This window comes from Rhinoderma darwinii, chromosome 4 (genome assembly GCF_050947455.1).
Source record: "Rhinoderma darwinii isolate aRhiDar2 chromosome 4, aRhiDar2.hap1, whole genome shotgun sequence".
NCBI classification, from domain to species: Eukaryota; Metazoa; Chordata; class Amphibia; order Anura; family Rhinodermatidae; genus Rhinoderma; species Rhinoderma darwinii.
The window spans coordinates 295,232,803-295,249,545 of NC_134690.1; the positions used below are offsets into that span (position 1 = coordinate 295,232,803).

The window sequence follows — 16,743 nt, forward strand, 5'->3', positions numbered from 1 at the left end:
AAAAGTCCAAGTGGGTGTGTTTAAAAGTAAAAGTCCAAGTGGGCGTGTATTAGGTGCGTACATCGGGGCGTTTTTAATACTTTTACTAGCTGGGCGCTGTGAAGAGAAGTAACATCCTCTTCTCTTCAGAACGCCCAGCTTGTGACAGTGCAGATCTGTGACGTCACTCACAGGTCCTGCATCGTGACGGCCACATCGGCAGCAGAGGCTACAGTTGATTCTGCAGCAGCATCAGCGTTTGCAGGTAAGATCGACTTACCTGCAAACGCTGATGCTGCTGCAGAATCAACTGTAGCCTCTGGTGCCGATGTGGCCGTCACGATGCAGGACCTGTGAGTGACGTCACAGATCTGCACTGTCACAAGCTGGGCGTTCTGAAGAGAAGAGGATGTTACTTCTCTTCAGAGCGCCCAGCTAGTGAAAGTATTAAAAACGCCCCGATGTACGCACATAATACACACCCACTTGGACTTTTACTTTTAAACACACCCACTTGGACTTTTGCAAGCCTCATTTGCATAACTACAAAAATGGTCATAACTTGGCCAAAAATGCTCGTTTTTTTAAAATAAAAACGTTACTGTAATCTACATTGCAGCGCCTATCTGCTGCAATAGCAGATAGGGGTTGCAAAATCTGGTGACAGAGCCTCTTTAAAAACTTTTATATTTATTTGTGTGTTTGTGTTTTACTTTTTTTTATTTTTACACTTTTTCTTCCCTATGGGGGCTGCCATTTTTTACTCCATTTCTGTATGTGTCGATTAACGACACATACAGACATGGAGTACGGCAGCCCCAGTCCCATAGTGAATGCGAACGGGGCCCGTTCCATCCACTATGGTGTACGCCATCTGTGTGGGAACGGCGCATGCGCCACTCCCACACAGTCCAAGTTGAACTGCGCGCCGTCCGGCGCCATTTTCCTATGGACCGGAAGTCGCGGCCGGACAGTAAGATTACTACTTCCGGTCGCGGCTTCCGGACTCGTGCACATGGAGCAGCGGCAGCAGACGGAGCGGACGGACCGGAGGGAGCGGCGGCGACTGGAGCAGGTAAGTGATTTCTATGTATGTTCGTGTTTCAGTGTGTGTTTACTACTGTATGTAAACCTACTACACTGTGTGTTAGCTCAAAAAATGGCGACACACAGTGTAGGAGGTTTGACCGTTCAATCCCCTCGTTTCTCCCGGCACTAGCCAGGATAAAGGAGGGGGGGATTCTGAGAGCTCACTAGAGCGAGTGAGTTTTTCCCAATTTTGCAGCATAAAGCAATGTGGTTGCTTTACCACATGCAATGCAGCAATTTTGGGAATTGCTCCATCTAGTGACCAGCACTGGGAAATATTATAAATTAGAATCTAATTTATAATATTTCCTGACTCGTGAAAAAAATAAAAAAAATTAGAACAATGTTTAATCACCCACACACTAATTGTTTAACTAAAAAAAGAAAAAATTTTTTGCTAACAACACATTCCCTTTAAGCGTAAAAATTTAGCATAAGGTAAGGATTTAGTTATATGTCTAGGGTGATAGCTATCATATCGCAACAGTGTGTTGGTAGCTGTAGGTTTTCGACAACCTTTGGTCTGAATTGCACCCCTTTCTATTGTTACGTATACATCCAAAAATTAAATTTCTTGATTACCAAATTTATATGTAAAACTCATGTTCGATGTGTTCATATTTAGGTATTTTACAAACTCTAGAAACTCTTGCTGTGTACCTGACCACACGACAAAAATGTCGTCTATATAACGCAGGTATAGCTGTAGGTATTTTGCATAGGGATTTGATAGATTATATATAATTTGTTCTTCAAAATCCGCTAAAAATAAGTTTGCAAAAGTCGGAGCTACAGGAGTACCCATAGCCGTTCCCGACTTTTGTCGATACCAAATGTCATCAAACTGGAAGGAATTATGACTCAGCACATATTGTAATGCTTCACAAAAAAAGTCAATAAACGCGTGATCACTTTTAGTGTACTGCAATTGACGTCTAACAGCCTGTACAACGGCATCCTGAGGGATACGGGTGTATAGGCTCTCGACGTCAATGCTGGCCAATTTGAAATCTTTTTGCCAACCAAAATCCATAATTATTGACAGGAAATCTTGTGTATCCTGTAGATGGGACGGAATATTCTTTAATAATGGGCGCATAACCCAATCCAAATAGCATGAAAGTGGCTCAGTAACTGATCCAATTCCCGCTATGATTGGACGGCCCGGAGGGGATTCAATTGATTTATGTACCTTTGGGATGAAATACAATTATGGTCTGTTAGGGAATGGTATAATTAATTTCTCTCCGAAACTTTCAGAAAAGAAACCCCCCACGACCCCTTTTCTCAATAGTGATCTCAATAGCCTAAGATATAACGATGTTGGTTCCTGTTTAAGGATTTCATAAACCATATTATCATCTAGCTGGCGATGGGCCTCCTGAATATAATATTCTTTGGACAGTAATACTATGTTCCCTCCTTTATCTGCCGGTTTTAAAATGACATTCTTGTTAGAACTTAGCCATTTCAATGCTTTCCTTTCATCTACTGATAGATTAGGATTGGCTATTGGATAAATCAAGCATTTTACATCATGTAAAACTTATTTTTGAAATAAATCCAGTTGTGAACCGGCAGGCAAAGGAGGGTTAAAAGTGGATGGTTTCCCACCCTGAAATTTTTCGATATTATACAATTGTGATTCATAATCCACTTCTTCTATAGGAACATCCATTAGAATATGTAACATTTTTCTATCTTCAGCAGAAAAATTATCATTTAAACTAAAACCAAGAGTACCTACAGTAACCTTCCTTTCTCCAATAGGAGGCAGTTTTGTAGAGATATTACCAGAAAATACCCGATGCAAATTCATCTTACGTATTGATTTATAAAGATCTATTTCAAATTTCGTATAATCAAATTCGGAATTTATACAATAGTTGAAACCCTTTGAAAGCAGAGAGAGGCAATCTGAGGTTAAAGTGAGATCAGACAGGTTAATCACAGAAACTACATTGGTGAAAACAGGTACATCTAAACCAGATATAGACATTACATTATTAGAAGAACAGTCTCTTATTGTCTCCAAGAGACCTGCTTTCGCTTGACACCTGCGTAGTTGCCTCTTCTGCCTTTGGCGACCCCTTCTGATGTTCCTCCTAAAGGGTTGTTGTTCCCCTCGGTTACAGGACTAGTAGAAATGTCCAGCAACGGACCATGCCTGGTCACCTCTTCTCCATGGCTAGAATCTGATCCTGAATCAGTGGTCCAGTAATCAGTTGATTTATGCTGGGTCTTCTGACGTCTAAAGTTTCATATCCTCCGATTACCCCAACTAAAGATATGACCGGTATCAAAGTCTCCTTTATCTTGGATAAATTTATCTTTTTTTCTTTCCTTTATTTCTGACTGAATTGGAATGATCTTCTTGTCAACTCTTTTATCTATATTGTGATCGGTAGTCACTGTCCAGGGTGCTGAAACAGTTACTGCCGATCGTTTAACTCTTTCAGCACCCTGGACAGTGACTATTTACTGACGTCACCTAGCAACGCTCCCGTAATTACGGATGCACACACGTAGTCACCCGTAATTACAGGAGCCCCATAGAATTCCATGGGCTGCATACGGGGAGGTACCCGTGGCCAATAGAAGTCTATGGGCCCGTAATTACGAGAGTTTTTACGGTCGTGTGAATGGGGCCTAAGACTTTCAAAGTCTAAAGACCCTTTTACACCGGCCGATGCAGCGAGCGCTGATCAAGGAGACATCGTTGATCAACGCTCGTTTGCTCCTGTCACACGGAGATATGGATGGGTACAATCCGTTCCTAGAACGCTCGTCTGCCCAATAATCTTCCAGTGCAAAACCCCCTTAACACATGTTTTCACATACTTATTAACTCTCTATACTACAAATTTTTCTACTGAATGGTAAACAATAATCAATAATTACTCGCATACAGCTAATATGGCCGGCACTAAGCTCCCATAGAGGTTGTCACGAAGTTTTCACAGACCATAGTAATACAGTGAGACATCAAATGCCTGTATACAACCAGATAGAGATACTGGCCAACATACTAGTTGTCAGCCACGCCCCAACTGACACACCCACCAGATAAGCCATGCCCCCTATGACACACCCACCAATCCGCCCACATCCGTCTCCATAACCAAAGTGTCCCTGGAAAAAAAAGTTTAAATGTTAGCAATTATGCATTACACAGGACTAATCTGTGGGCTATATCATTCTACTGTGGCAGGGGCCTCATGCATTATAAGTCCTAGTTCACACTGAGTTTTTTACAGGCAGAAAAAATCTGCCTCAATAATCCTTCAGGAAATTGGAGGCAGATTTTGACATGCCTGTGTTTTTTTGCCACGGTTTTCGCCAGCAGCCATTGAAGCTAATGCAAGGATCACGGGCAAAAAACACTGCGAAAAATGCTTGGAAACAAGCGCTGCAGGTTTTTTTCTGCCTCCCATCGATTTCAAAGGGAGGTCAGAGGCGGAATCGCGGCAAGAAAGGACATGCCACTTTTTTCTCCCGCAAAAGGCGAAAAGCCGCTCGGGAGAAAGACAACTCTGCCTCCTATGGAAATCAATAGGAGGCGATTTCGGACGATTTTTGGCGCCGATTCCAACGCTGTTTCCGCAACAAAATCAGAGCCAAAAAAACTGTGTGAACAGGGCCTAAGAAAAGGTATGTGAGAAGAATTTCTAAGACATGTATATTAGAAAACTGTTTGATTTGCTAGTCTACAAAAATTTTTTTTTTTAATAAAAACTGGATAACCCCTTTAATTAAAAAGATTAGAAAGCTAAAGGCTCCCATGCACACTATGTAATGTGTCTGCGAGCATCCTGATGCTCAGAAGGATCAGGCATGTTGAATTTGAGAAGCTGGCAGAATTGCCTGGCGGAGTCTCTCTCCGCACTCGGCCAAACTGGGAGTGCATGTGTATGGGGAGTTCATTAGGAACAGCTGTCAGTAGAACAAGCGTTCGGCCAACAGCTATTGAAAGTGTATGGCCTTAACATTCTGGGCTTTAATATGATCTTCATTATATTCGAATCTCGTAAATCTTTTAAAATCATGGCGTATTACAGGTATGTACTAGCCAATAGAGCGGTATATTTTTGTTTTGTTTTTTAACATGAAAAATACTGAATTAAATTATATAAAAATACTATCTCCAAGCACAGCGTCATTTTTACCTATCTGCCTGTGACCATGTACATATTTGAAACTAATATTTTTGTATTGCTAAAAAGCATCTAAAATAAATAATCTGAAAAGACTTTGCAAATAGTCTTGAATAAAAACATCCTATAATTTTGTGCCCATGGCTTCTATGGAGACCTATGTGTTGTAACGCTGATTTAGCAGTGCATCCCCCTCTACGTTTTTCTTGCCCAGCGGTGCTTACAGATGTACAGGGAGCTACAGCCTGCACATTTCACTTGAATGTGGTACCCTGGCCACCCGCTTCTGGGAACTGCAGTGCAGACCCATTTAAGTGAATGTTGTTCACTGCAGTTCTGTGCACAGCCAGATGCCAGGGATTGCCCCTGTGCAGGGAAACCTATTGAAAGGGACAGAGCTAAATCGGTGGGTGTCCAAGTGGTCGGACCACCAACGATCATAAAGTGATGGCAAATCCTAGTGCTATGCCATCACTTTATTCGATGGGACTAACCCTTTAAAGGGGTATTCCCAAAATCATAAATGATCACCTTTTCACAGGATAAGTGATAATTTTATGACCGCTGGGGTCCCACACCAATCATGAGAAGAGGGGTGCTGAACCCCCACATCCTCCTCACTACACCCCACGCGGTGAGGAGCCTGAATAAAGCAGCGGTCAAGCATGTGCTCGCCGCTCCAGTTACTATGAGGACTGAAATATAGAGAATGACCGAGCGTGGTTTCCGTCATTCCCGTAGACAACGAATGGAGTGGCAGCCCACATGCTTAATTGCCACTCCATTCAATGCTCAGAACCCCCATTCCGACGATGATTCCCATAGGGGGTCCCAGGAGATATGTGATCATTTATCATTTTGGGAATACCCCTTTAACAAGAAGTAGGGGACAGATAGAAAAAAAGTATGACCGCAAGATCAGATTACAACGTGTTTGTTGTCTGTAACTATGGAGACACAGCTGCAAAACACACAAAACAGCGTTTCGCAAAGTTGCGTTACTTATTTTAGATGTATTTAAAATAGATTTGTGAGGGAATTAAAAATAAATGGTTGCGAATTCGTCCATAGCCTCCAACCTTGTACTATACTAAAGCCCTGTACTGCCAGTCCTCCAATAGCACCGCCCGGCCGACGGGTGGGAGATGAGGCGACTGCTCTATGACATTCTTCCGCTATTTCACAGAGGTTCAAAATGCTATTGTCACGTGGTACACAACTTGGAAGCCCAGTCACATGACTGTGACGTAAACAAAGGTCCTTCTACTTGAGAGGAAGGAAAAGACGGGTTCCCGTTGCGTTTACTGCTATATTTCCTAGGTTCACGGGCAAATAGACAACGCCTTGTGTGAACAGCTCTGTGATGTCAGCGTAGGGACAGCGGTTCGCCTTAATCTGCTCACGGTTCAAGCAACTGCAGAACCGGTGAAGAAGCAGCAGCCTTCTGGTAGGACTTGTAGCTGGAGTGTGCATGTTTGACAGGTAAATACACGTGTGTCTTGCTCGGCAGACTTATGGGCCTGGGGCTCGAGTGAAGTGTCTGTTGCGGACTGGCGTGAAAAGCGACGAGCTTCAGCCGGAAGCCAGGAGGAGACTAGGAGCCGTAACTATGGCTGGTGGAGGCGGCCTGGGCTGTGCAGGCAGCAGTCAGAGCGAGCGTGATCACCAGTATTGTGAACTGTGCGGCAAGATGGAGAACTTGTTACGCTGCGGACGTTGTCGCAGTTCTTTCTACTGCAGTAAAGCGCATCAACGGCAGGACTGGAAGAAACATAAACTGGTGTGTAACGGAGAAGCCTCGGGCACTGAGGCAAAAGCGGCAGGAAAAAGCGCAGAGCCAACACCGCCTCCTCCACCCGCACAGAATGATCCCTGTGCGGACTCCACACTGCTCAAGTCCGACAAAGAAGCGACTGTGGAGAAGACCGAATCGCTACAAGCCCCGAATAACCTGCCGCGTCCACGTTCCAAGCAGCGGGAGGTGGTCGTCGGAGGGGCAACTCTGAGGGCGATCAACGAGGAAGACTATACGCAGAAGTCTGGTGAGGCGTGTGGAAGTAGTGCCAGCCGACCAGGAGACGAAGGGGTGGAGAGGCCCAACGGGCACAACAAGCCGCTGTTGCAGAAACTGGCTCTGGAGTATATCATCCCGTGCATGAACAAGCATGGCATCTGTGTGCTGGACGACTTCCTCGGCCAGGAGATTGGGGAGAGGATAGTCAGCGAGGTGAAAGCATTGCACAGTACGGGACGCTTTACTGACGGACAGCTAGTGAGCCAAAAGCGCGACTCCACCAGGGACATCCGTGGGGACCAGATCACCTGGGTGGAGGGCAAAGAGGCGGCGTGCAAGGCTATCGGCCACCTGATGACCAGCATGGACGACCTGATACGTCATTGCGGCAGCAAGCTGGGCAACTTCAGGATAAACGGGAGAACCAAGGTGGGAGACATCCAAGCTTCACACACACACACACACACAGCTGTCGCTATAACGTCACACATTGCATATCCGAGAGAAAGTACCCCATGTATTGTACTATAATAATCCAAAACACCTCGGGGAATGATGGAAAATGGGTGTAAAACTTACTGCATAGACCTACATAGCCTATCCGGTTCGGAAATGAATTTTTTTTTTTTAATTTTTTTTTTTTACATATTTTATTTTTAAACGTATTTTATTTTTAAATAAAGTGGTTTAGTCATGAAATAAAGTGCGTAATCCTTATAATGGCTACGTTCAGGGACGTGTAGATGTATCTAATGTAATTGTTTTATGGTTTTTCTTGGAAGAAAAATCAAATACTACTCAAATATTGCACGTTAACCCCTTCCCACTTTGGCCACTTTTGACCTTGACAGAGCCTCATTTTTCAATCTGACATGTTTCACTTTATGTGGTAATAACTACGGAATGCTTTTACCTATCCAAGCGATTCTGAGATTTGTTTTCTCGTGACACATTGGACTTTATGTTACTGGAATCATTTCCTCGATACATTCCGTATTTAATTGTGAAATTAAATAGCTAAATTTAAATGTATCTGCTTGTAAGACAGGCAGTTATACCACACATAATAGTCGCTAGTCAATAGTTTGGCATCGTTTTTTGAACATTCTTTTATTTTTCCAGGACGTTACAAGGCTTAGAACTTTAGCTGCAATTTCTCACATTTTCAAGAAAATTTCAAAAGGCTATTTTTACAGGGGTCAGTTCAGTTGTGAAGTGACTTTTAGGCCCTTATATATTAGAAACCCCCAATAAGTGACCCTATTTTAAAAACTGCACCCCTCAAAGTATTCAGAACGGCACTTAGAAAGTTTCTTAACCCTTTAGACGTTTCACAGGAATTAAAGGAAAGTAGAGGTGACATTCCACATGTGGCCCTAGTGTGATAACGGACTGAAACACAGACCTCAGAAGCAAAGGAGCACCTAGTGGATTTCGGGGCCTCCTTTTTGAGAATATATTTTAGGCACCGTGTCCGGTTTGAAGAGGTCTTATGATGCCAAAACAGTGGAAATGCCCCACAAGTGACCCCATTTTGTAAACTACACCCCTTGAGGAAATCTAGGGGTATAGCATTTTGACCCCACAGATTTTTTGCAGAAAGTTATTGGACATAGGCTGTGAAAATGAAAATCTAATTTTTTTCTCCAATAAAACGTAGGTTTGGCTTATTTATTATTTTCATTCCCACGATGGCTAAAGGAGAAAAAGCAATTTCTCCCGAGTAAGGCCCCATGCACACGCACATATTTTTTTCCTCCCATAAATACTGGCGAAAATACGGGTCCGTTGTTACCAGTATTCCACCCGTATTCGGACCCGTTTTCTCTGCACTAAACGGCAGCCCCTTCTCTCTATTACTGGATAGAGAGAAGGGGCAGCCCTTTCGGGCAGAGTTTCCGCAGCGATTGAAAGTAAAAGAAGTTAATACGTACCCCGGCCGTTGTCTTGGTGACGCGTCCCTCTTTTGATATCCAGTCTGACCTCCCTGGATCACGCTGCAGTGGTCATATGGGATGAAACGTCATCCCGGGAGGCCGGACTGGTGGAAGAAGCAGGGAGTTCTGGGTAAGTATTAACTTTTAATAGTAGTCACTCCAGCGGTAGTCACTAACGTGGTTGCTGAAAGAGTTACTGCTGATCAGTTAATTCTTTCAGCACCCTGGACAGTGACTATCCCCTGACGTCGCCTAGCAACGCTCCCGTAATTACAGGTGCACACACGTAGTCGCCCGTGGCCTACCCGAGTCGCAATTAAAGCATGAAATAGGACATGTTCCATATTTTTCAACGGCCCGCGCACCTTCCCGTAAGCAAACGGGAAGGTACCCGTGGCCAATAGAAGTCTATGGACCCGTAATTACGGGCGTTCTTACGTTCGTGTGTGTGGGGCCTAAAACAACACCCCACGTGGTCATAAACGGCTGTTTGGACACACGGCAGGACTTAGAAGGGAAAGAGCGCCATTTGGCTTTAGGAGCTCAAATTTATCAGGAATTGTTTGTGGAGGCCATGTCGCATTTGCAAAGCCCCTGAGGGACCAAAACCGTGAAAACGCCAAAAAGTTACCCCATTTTGGAAACTACACCCCTCAAGGTATTCACCTAGGTGTGTAGTGAGCATGTTAACCCCACAGGTGTTTTGCAGAAATTAGTGTGCACTCGATGTTGCAGAGTGAAAATGGGATTTTTTCTATAGATGTGCCCATCCTGTGCCACCATACCAAGACAGCTTTCTAATTATTCTGTGTTTCCCGGTTTTAGAAACACCCTACATGGGGCACTAATCTTTTGCCTGGACATTCGACCAGGCTCAAAAGTGAGAGAGTACCATTCGAAATTGAGGCCCAATTTGGCGATTTACAAATTATTGGTTTACAATTGCAGAGGCTCTGATGTGAAATAATAAGATACCCCTGAGAAGTGACCCCATTTTGGAAACTACACCCATCAAGGCATTTATTTACCCCTTAAGGACGCAGCCTAGTTTGGGCCTTAAGGCTCAGAGCCCATTTTTTAAATCTGACATATTTCACTTTATGTGGTAATAACGTCGGAATGCTTAAACCTATCCAAGCGATTCTGAGAATGTTTTCTCGTGACACATTGCGCTTCATGGTAGTGGTAAAATTTGGTCGATATATTCAGTGTTTATTTGTGAAAAATTGCAAAATTTAGAGAAAAATGTGAAAAAATAGAATTTTTCCGAACTTAAATGCATGTGCTTGTAAAACAGATGGTTATACCAGCCAAAATAGTTACTAGTTCACATTTCCCATAAGTCTACTTTAGATCTGCATAGTTTTTAGAGCATTTTTTTATTTTTCTTGGACGTTACAAGGCTTAGAACATAAACTGCAATTTCTCATATTTTTAAGAAAATTTCAAAAGCCTTTTTTTTAAGGTACCTGTTCAGTTCTGAAGGGGCTTTGAGGGGCCTATGTATTAGAAACCCCCATAAAACACCTTTTTAAAACTAGACCCCTCAAAGTATTCAAAATAGCATTTAGAAAGTTTTTTAAGGGTATGTTCACACGGCCTATTTACGGACGTAATTCGGGCGTTTTTTTCCCCCGAATTACGTCCGAAAATAGAGCCTCAATAGCGCTGACAAACATCTGCCCATTGAAAGCAATGGGCAGACGTTTGTCTGTTCACACGAGGCGTATATTTACGCGCCGCTGTCAAATGACAGCGCGTAAATAGACGCCCGCGTCAAAGAAGTGACCTGTCACTTCTTTGGCCGTAATTGGAGCCGTTATTCATTGACTCCAATGAATAGCAGCGCTAATTACGGCCGTAATGGACGCGGCGTTCAAGCGCCTGCACATGCCGGTACGGCTGAAATTACGGGGATGTTTTCAGGCTGAAACATCCCCGTAATTTAAGCCGTAACGGACTCCCTGGTGTGAACATACCCTTACCCTTCAGGCATTTCACAGGAATTAAAGCAAAGTGGAGGTGAAATTTGCAAATTTAATTTTTCTTGCTGAATTTCAATTTTATGCAATTCTTTTCTGTAACACAGTAGGTTTTACCAGAGAAACGCTACTAAATATGTATTGTCCAGATTCTGCAGTTTTTAGAAATGTCCCACATGTGGCTCTAGTGCGCTCGTGGACTAAAACACAAGCCCCAGAAGCAAAGAAGCACCTAGTGCATTTTGGTGCTTCTTTTTTATTAGCCTATATTTTAGGTAGCATGCCAGGTTTGGAGAGGTGTTGAGGTGCCAAAACAGTAGGAATCCCCCAAAACTGACCCCATTTTGGAAACTGCACCCCTCAAGGAATTCATTTATGGTTATTGTTACCATTTTGACCCCGTAGTTTTTTCCCAGCACGTATTTGAATTGGGCTGTGAAATTAAAAGAATGACAATTTTTCCAATAAGAGGTAGTTTTGGCAATACCCCATTTGTGGTGATAAACTGCCGTTTGGGCCCATGGGAGGCCTCAGAAGGAAAGGAGCACTATCTGTTCTTTGGAGCCCAGATTTTGCTGGATTGGTTTTCGGGTGCCATGTCGCATTTGCAGAGCCCCAGAGGTATCAAAGCAATGGAAAACCACCAGAAGTCACCCCGTTTTGGAAACTACACCCCTCAAGGAATTTATGGGTGTTCTGACCGTTTAGACCCCACAGTTTTTTCACAGAATTTATTTGAATTGGTCTGTGAATTAAAACAAATGTAATTTTTTTCCAATAAGAGATAGTTTTGGCTCAAAATTTCTTATTTTCACAAGGAATAAAATACCCCATTTTGTTGCCCAATTTGTCAGCAATACCCCATTTGTTGTGATAAACTGCCGTTTGGGCCCATGGGAGGGCTCAGAAGGAAAGGACCACCATGTGGCCTACTGGGAATTTTCTGGTGCTAAGTCATGTGTGCAGAAGCCCCTGAGGTATCAGTACAGTTGAAACCCCCGAGAAGTGACCCCGTTTTAAAAACGACACCCCTTAAGGAATTCATCTAGAGGTGTAGTGAGCATTTTGACCCCACAGGTATTGTGTAAAAGATAATGCGCAACAGATGGTGGAGAGTGAGATTTGCAATTTTCCTATATATATGGCCATGTCGGTGTCCGATATATTGTGCCCAGCATGTGCCACCGGAGACATACACCCCATAAACTGTAATGTGGGTTCTCCCGGGTACGGCAATACCCTACATGTGGCTGTTATTAGCTGCCTGGGCACACGGCAGGGCTCAGAAGGAAAGGACCACCATTTGGCCTACTGGAGCTTTTCTGGTGCTAAGTCTTGTACGCAGAAGCCCCTAAGGTACCGATACAGTTGAAACCCCCGAGAAGTGACCCTGTTTTAAAATCTACACCCCTTAAGGCATTCATCTAGAGGTATAGTGAGCATTTTGACCCCACAGGTATTGTGTAAAAGATAATGCGCAGCAGTTGGTGCAGAGTGAAATTTGCAATTTTCTATACATATATGCCAATTCAGTGTCCGATATATTGTGCCCAGCATGCGCCACCGGAGATATACACCTCATAAACTGTAATGTTGGTTCTCCCGAGTACGGCAATACCCTACATGTGGCTGTTATCAGCTGCCTGGGCACGCAGCAGGGCTCAGAGGGGTAAGCTGTGTGAAGTGGATCAGAGCGAGTAAAACTGGGGTAAATTAAAATAAAGGGATGTATGATAAATTTTAAAACACTCTTTCATACAGAGCTCTGGTTTTTCGGGACACGCGTCACATTGATATATTGTGTCCTTCCTTATCCCCCTCTTACAGCAGACTTTGCACCTCTTTTGACTTTTTCCCTTCTTGCCAGTTTGGGGAACTTCTAAAATGTTTTCCCTGGTACGATGCGTGTGGCCTCGCTTCCAGAAGTACTGTAGGGCTTCAGGACTTGATCTGACAAGTCCACCCCTCCCATGTACCTATTGTAGTCCAGGATGCAGTCTGGTTTGGGGGTCTCTGTACTGGTACCTCGTACAGGAACATGGGTACTGGTGGGACATCTCTCTTGTCTTGTACGTGACACACAATATGTTGCTGCTAGAATGTGCCCAGCTCTCACCCCTTCTTGTTTGCCCAAGCAGAGTCTTAGGGAGGCCTCTCAGATTTCTTCTAGCAGTGCCGCATGCCGCAGGACTTCTGGAAGCGAGGCAGTTGAAGAGTGGGACGCTGGTATAAAAATTATCCAGGTAGAGGTGGTGACCCTGGTCCAGCACTGGGTGCACCAAATCCCACACAATTTTTGTATTAAAGAGGCTCTGTCACCAGATTTTGCAACCCCTACCTCCTATTGCAGCAGATCGGCGCTGCAATGTAGATTACAGTAACGTGTTTATTTTAAAAAAACGAGCATTTTTGGCCAAGTTATGACCATTTTTGTATTTATGCAAATGAGGCTTGCAAAAGTCCAACTGGGCGTGTATTATGTGCGTACATCGGGGCGTGTTGACTTCTTTTACTAGCTGGGCGTTCTGACGAGAAGTATCATCCACTTCTCTTCAGAACGCCCAGCTTCTGGCAGTGGAGACACACAGCGTGTTCTCGAGAGATCACGCTGTGACCTCACTCACTTCCTGCCCCAGGTCCTGCATCGTGTCGGCCACATCGGCACCCAGAGGCTACAGTTGATTCTGCAGCAGCATCAGCGTTTGCAGGTAAGTCGCTGTATCGACTTACCTGCAAACGCCGATGCTGCTGCAGAATCAACTGAAGCCTCTGGTGCCGATGTGTCCTCGCTCGTCCGACACGATGCAGGACCTGGGGCAGGAAGTGAGTGACGACACAGCGTGATCTCTCGAGAACACGCTGTGTGTCTGCACTGCCAGAAGTTGGGCGTTCTGAAGAGAAGTGGATGATACTTCTCGTCAGAACGCCCAGCTAGTAAAAGTAGTAAAAACGCCCCTATGTACACACATAATACACGCCCAGTTGGACTTTTACTTTAAACACGCCCAGTTGGACTTTTGCAAGCCTCATTTGCATAAATACAAAAATGGTCATAACTTGGCCAAAAATGCTTGTTTAAAAAAAATAAAAACGTTACTGTAATCTACATTGCAGCGCCTATCTGCTGCAATAGCAGATAGGGGTTGCAAAATCTGGTGACAGAGCCTCTTTAACTCCCAGTAAGGGGGGGGGGGGCATTCTGGGGGCTGAATACTGGTGTTCTTTCCTTCATATATCCTAAATTTGTAGGTATACCCTGATGCACTCTCGCACAGCTTATACATCTTCACGCCATACCTTGCCCTCCTACCCGGCAGGTACTCGCGGAATTGAACCCTCCCTTTAAAATGTACCAAGGACTCATCAATAGAAATACAGTTCTCTGGGGTGTATGATTGGGAAAACCGGGCACTGAAACGGTCTAGGTCTCCGTTTATACAAACGGTCAAAACTGGGGTCATCTCGGGGTGGGCACGGCTCATTATCAGTATAATGTAAGAAGCGAAGTATTGCCTCTATTTTATTTTTTCGTTTCCAGCTCAGTTCTGAAGTTGCTTTGAGGGGCCCATATATTAGACACCCTTATCAAACACCCCATTACAGAAACTAGACCCCTCAAAGTATTCACAACGGCATTTAGAAAGTTTATTAACCCTTTAGGTGTTTCACAGGAATTTAGAGCAAAGTAGAGGTGACATTTAATTAATTTAATTTATTAGGCACTATGTCCGGTTTGAGGAGGTTTTGTGGTGCTAAAACAGTGGAAACCCCCCAAAATTGACCCCTTTTTGGAAACTAGAGACCTTGAGGAATTCATTTCAGTTTTCATGGGGTGCATGCGACTTTTTGATCAGTTTTTATTCTATTTTTAAGTGGCGCGGTGACTAAAAAACAGCAATTTTACTATTGTTTTTTATTCTATTTTTTTTACAGCATTCACCGTGCGCTATAATTCACATATTCACTTTATTCTGCGGGGCGATACGATTATGTCGATACAATATGTTTATAGTTTTATTTTATGTCTTATGGCGTTTGCACAATAAAATACATTTTGTAAAGTATAATTTACTTTTTGTGTTACCTTATTCTAAGAGCCATAACTGTTTTATTTTTCCATCAGGAAAGTCGTGCGAAGACTTATTTTTTGCGTAACGAACTGTAGTTTCGATCAGTACCATTTTTCGGTACATGCGACTTTTTGATCTCTTTTTATTCCATTTTTTGGGAGATGAAGTGACCAAACATTTGTGATTGTGGTACGGTTTATTATTTCTTTTACGGCGTTCACCGCGCGGGATAAATAACGACATTGTTTTGTAGTTCAGGCCGTTACGGAAGCGGCGATATCAATTATGTATAGTTTGTTTATATATTTTTATTAATAATAAAGGACTGATGAGGGAAAAAGGGGGATTTTTACTTTTGGCACTTTTAAAACTTTTATTTTCTTATTTTTACACAACTTCGTTTTACTTTTTTACACTTTTTTTACTTTGTCCCACTAGGGGACATGAGGGCAGGAGGCTCTGATCGCTATTCTAATACACTGCACTACATGTGTAGTGCAGTGTATCAGAGCTGTCAGCTGTTCGCTGACAGCAAGCATAGTGGGTCCTGACTTTGTCAGGACCCACTAGGCTTCCGTCGATGGCGTAGCCAGAGTCCATTGTTAGGATTCTGGTTGCCAAAGTAGCCATCGCGGCCCGCTATCGTGTAGCAGGTCGGCGATGGCAGCTTAACCCCTAAGAAGCCGCGATCGCTATTGAACGAGGCTTCTAAGGGGTTAATCGGCGGGGACCACCGCGATCGGTCCCTGCACACTAAGCTGTGATAGCCTGCTGTCGGAAACAGCAGGTATCACAGCTCAGGCACGCGCCGGGGAAAGATGGCGCCGTGTTAACTCAGGTCAGTACTATTACTGAGCTGAGCGCGAACGATGCGCTCAGCAGGACGTAATAGTACGGAGCTGAGCGCGAAGGGGTTAAGGGGTGTAGTGAGCATTTTCACCCCACAGGTCTTTTCCATAAATTATTGCGCTGCGGATGGTGCAAAGTAAAAGTTAAAATTAGATATGTCATTTCAGTGGCAAATATGTCGTGACTAGGCTTGTGCCACTGGAGACACACACCCCAAAAATTGTTAAAAGGGTTCTCCCGGGTATGGTGATGCCATATATGTGGAAGTAAACTGCTGTTTGGGCACGCTGTAGGGCTCAGAAATGAGAGCGCATCATTTGGCTTTTTGAAGCATAGATTTACTTGGTAGTAGTTTTGTTTGGAGTTTTACTGATATTGTAGTTTATAAAGTGGGGGTGCATGTAAGCTGGGCAGAGTAAATCAGGGGCAAAGTCAGGTGGTATAATAATTGGGTAAAATAATCCATAGATGTTTGTTACGCTGTTACGCAATCCTTTCTGCACAGGCTGGTGTCGCACTGATAAAAATGTCCTTACTTATCCCCTTTTGGTAAACAACCGGCACCGTTGCTGTTTGAGGAATTTTGCTGGGACAGTGTTGTCCTGGTATAATATGGGCACCCTCGCTTCCAGCAGATATGTTTTGGGCCCTACCCTACTTGGTTCCCCA

At 43.9% G+C, this 16,743-nt stretch overlaps 1 protein-coding gene across 2 annotated transcripts in view; it reads left to right on the top strand.

Moving 5' to 3' along the window:
* The first annotated feature begins 6,440 nt into the window (after positions 1 to 6,440).
* The window catches only part of EGLN1 (egl-9 family hypoxia inducible factor 1), a 226,457-nt gene continuing 216,154 nt past the window's right edge, over positions 6,441 to 16,743 (top strand). Inside the window, exon 1 of one of the 2 annotated variants that reach the window (XM_075862613.1) lies at positions 6,441 to 7,665. In XM_075862613.1, the coding sequence (XP_075718728.1) occupies positions 6,832 to 7,665 (834 nt within the window). In that variant the 5' untranslated portion in view covers positions 6,441 to 6,831. The remainder of the gene's footprint in view (positions 7,666 to 16,743) is intronic. The other variant, XM_075862612.1, reaches the window with a different exon arrangement.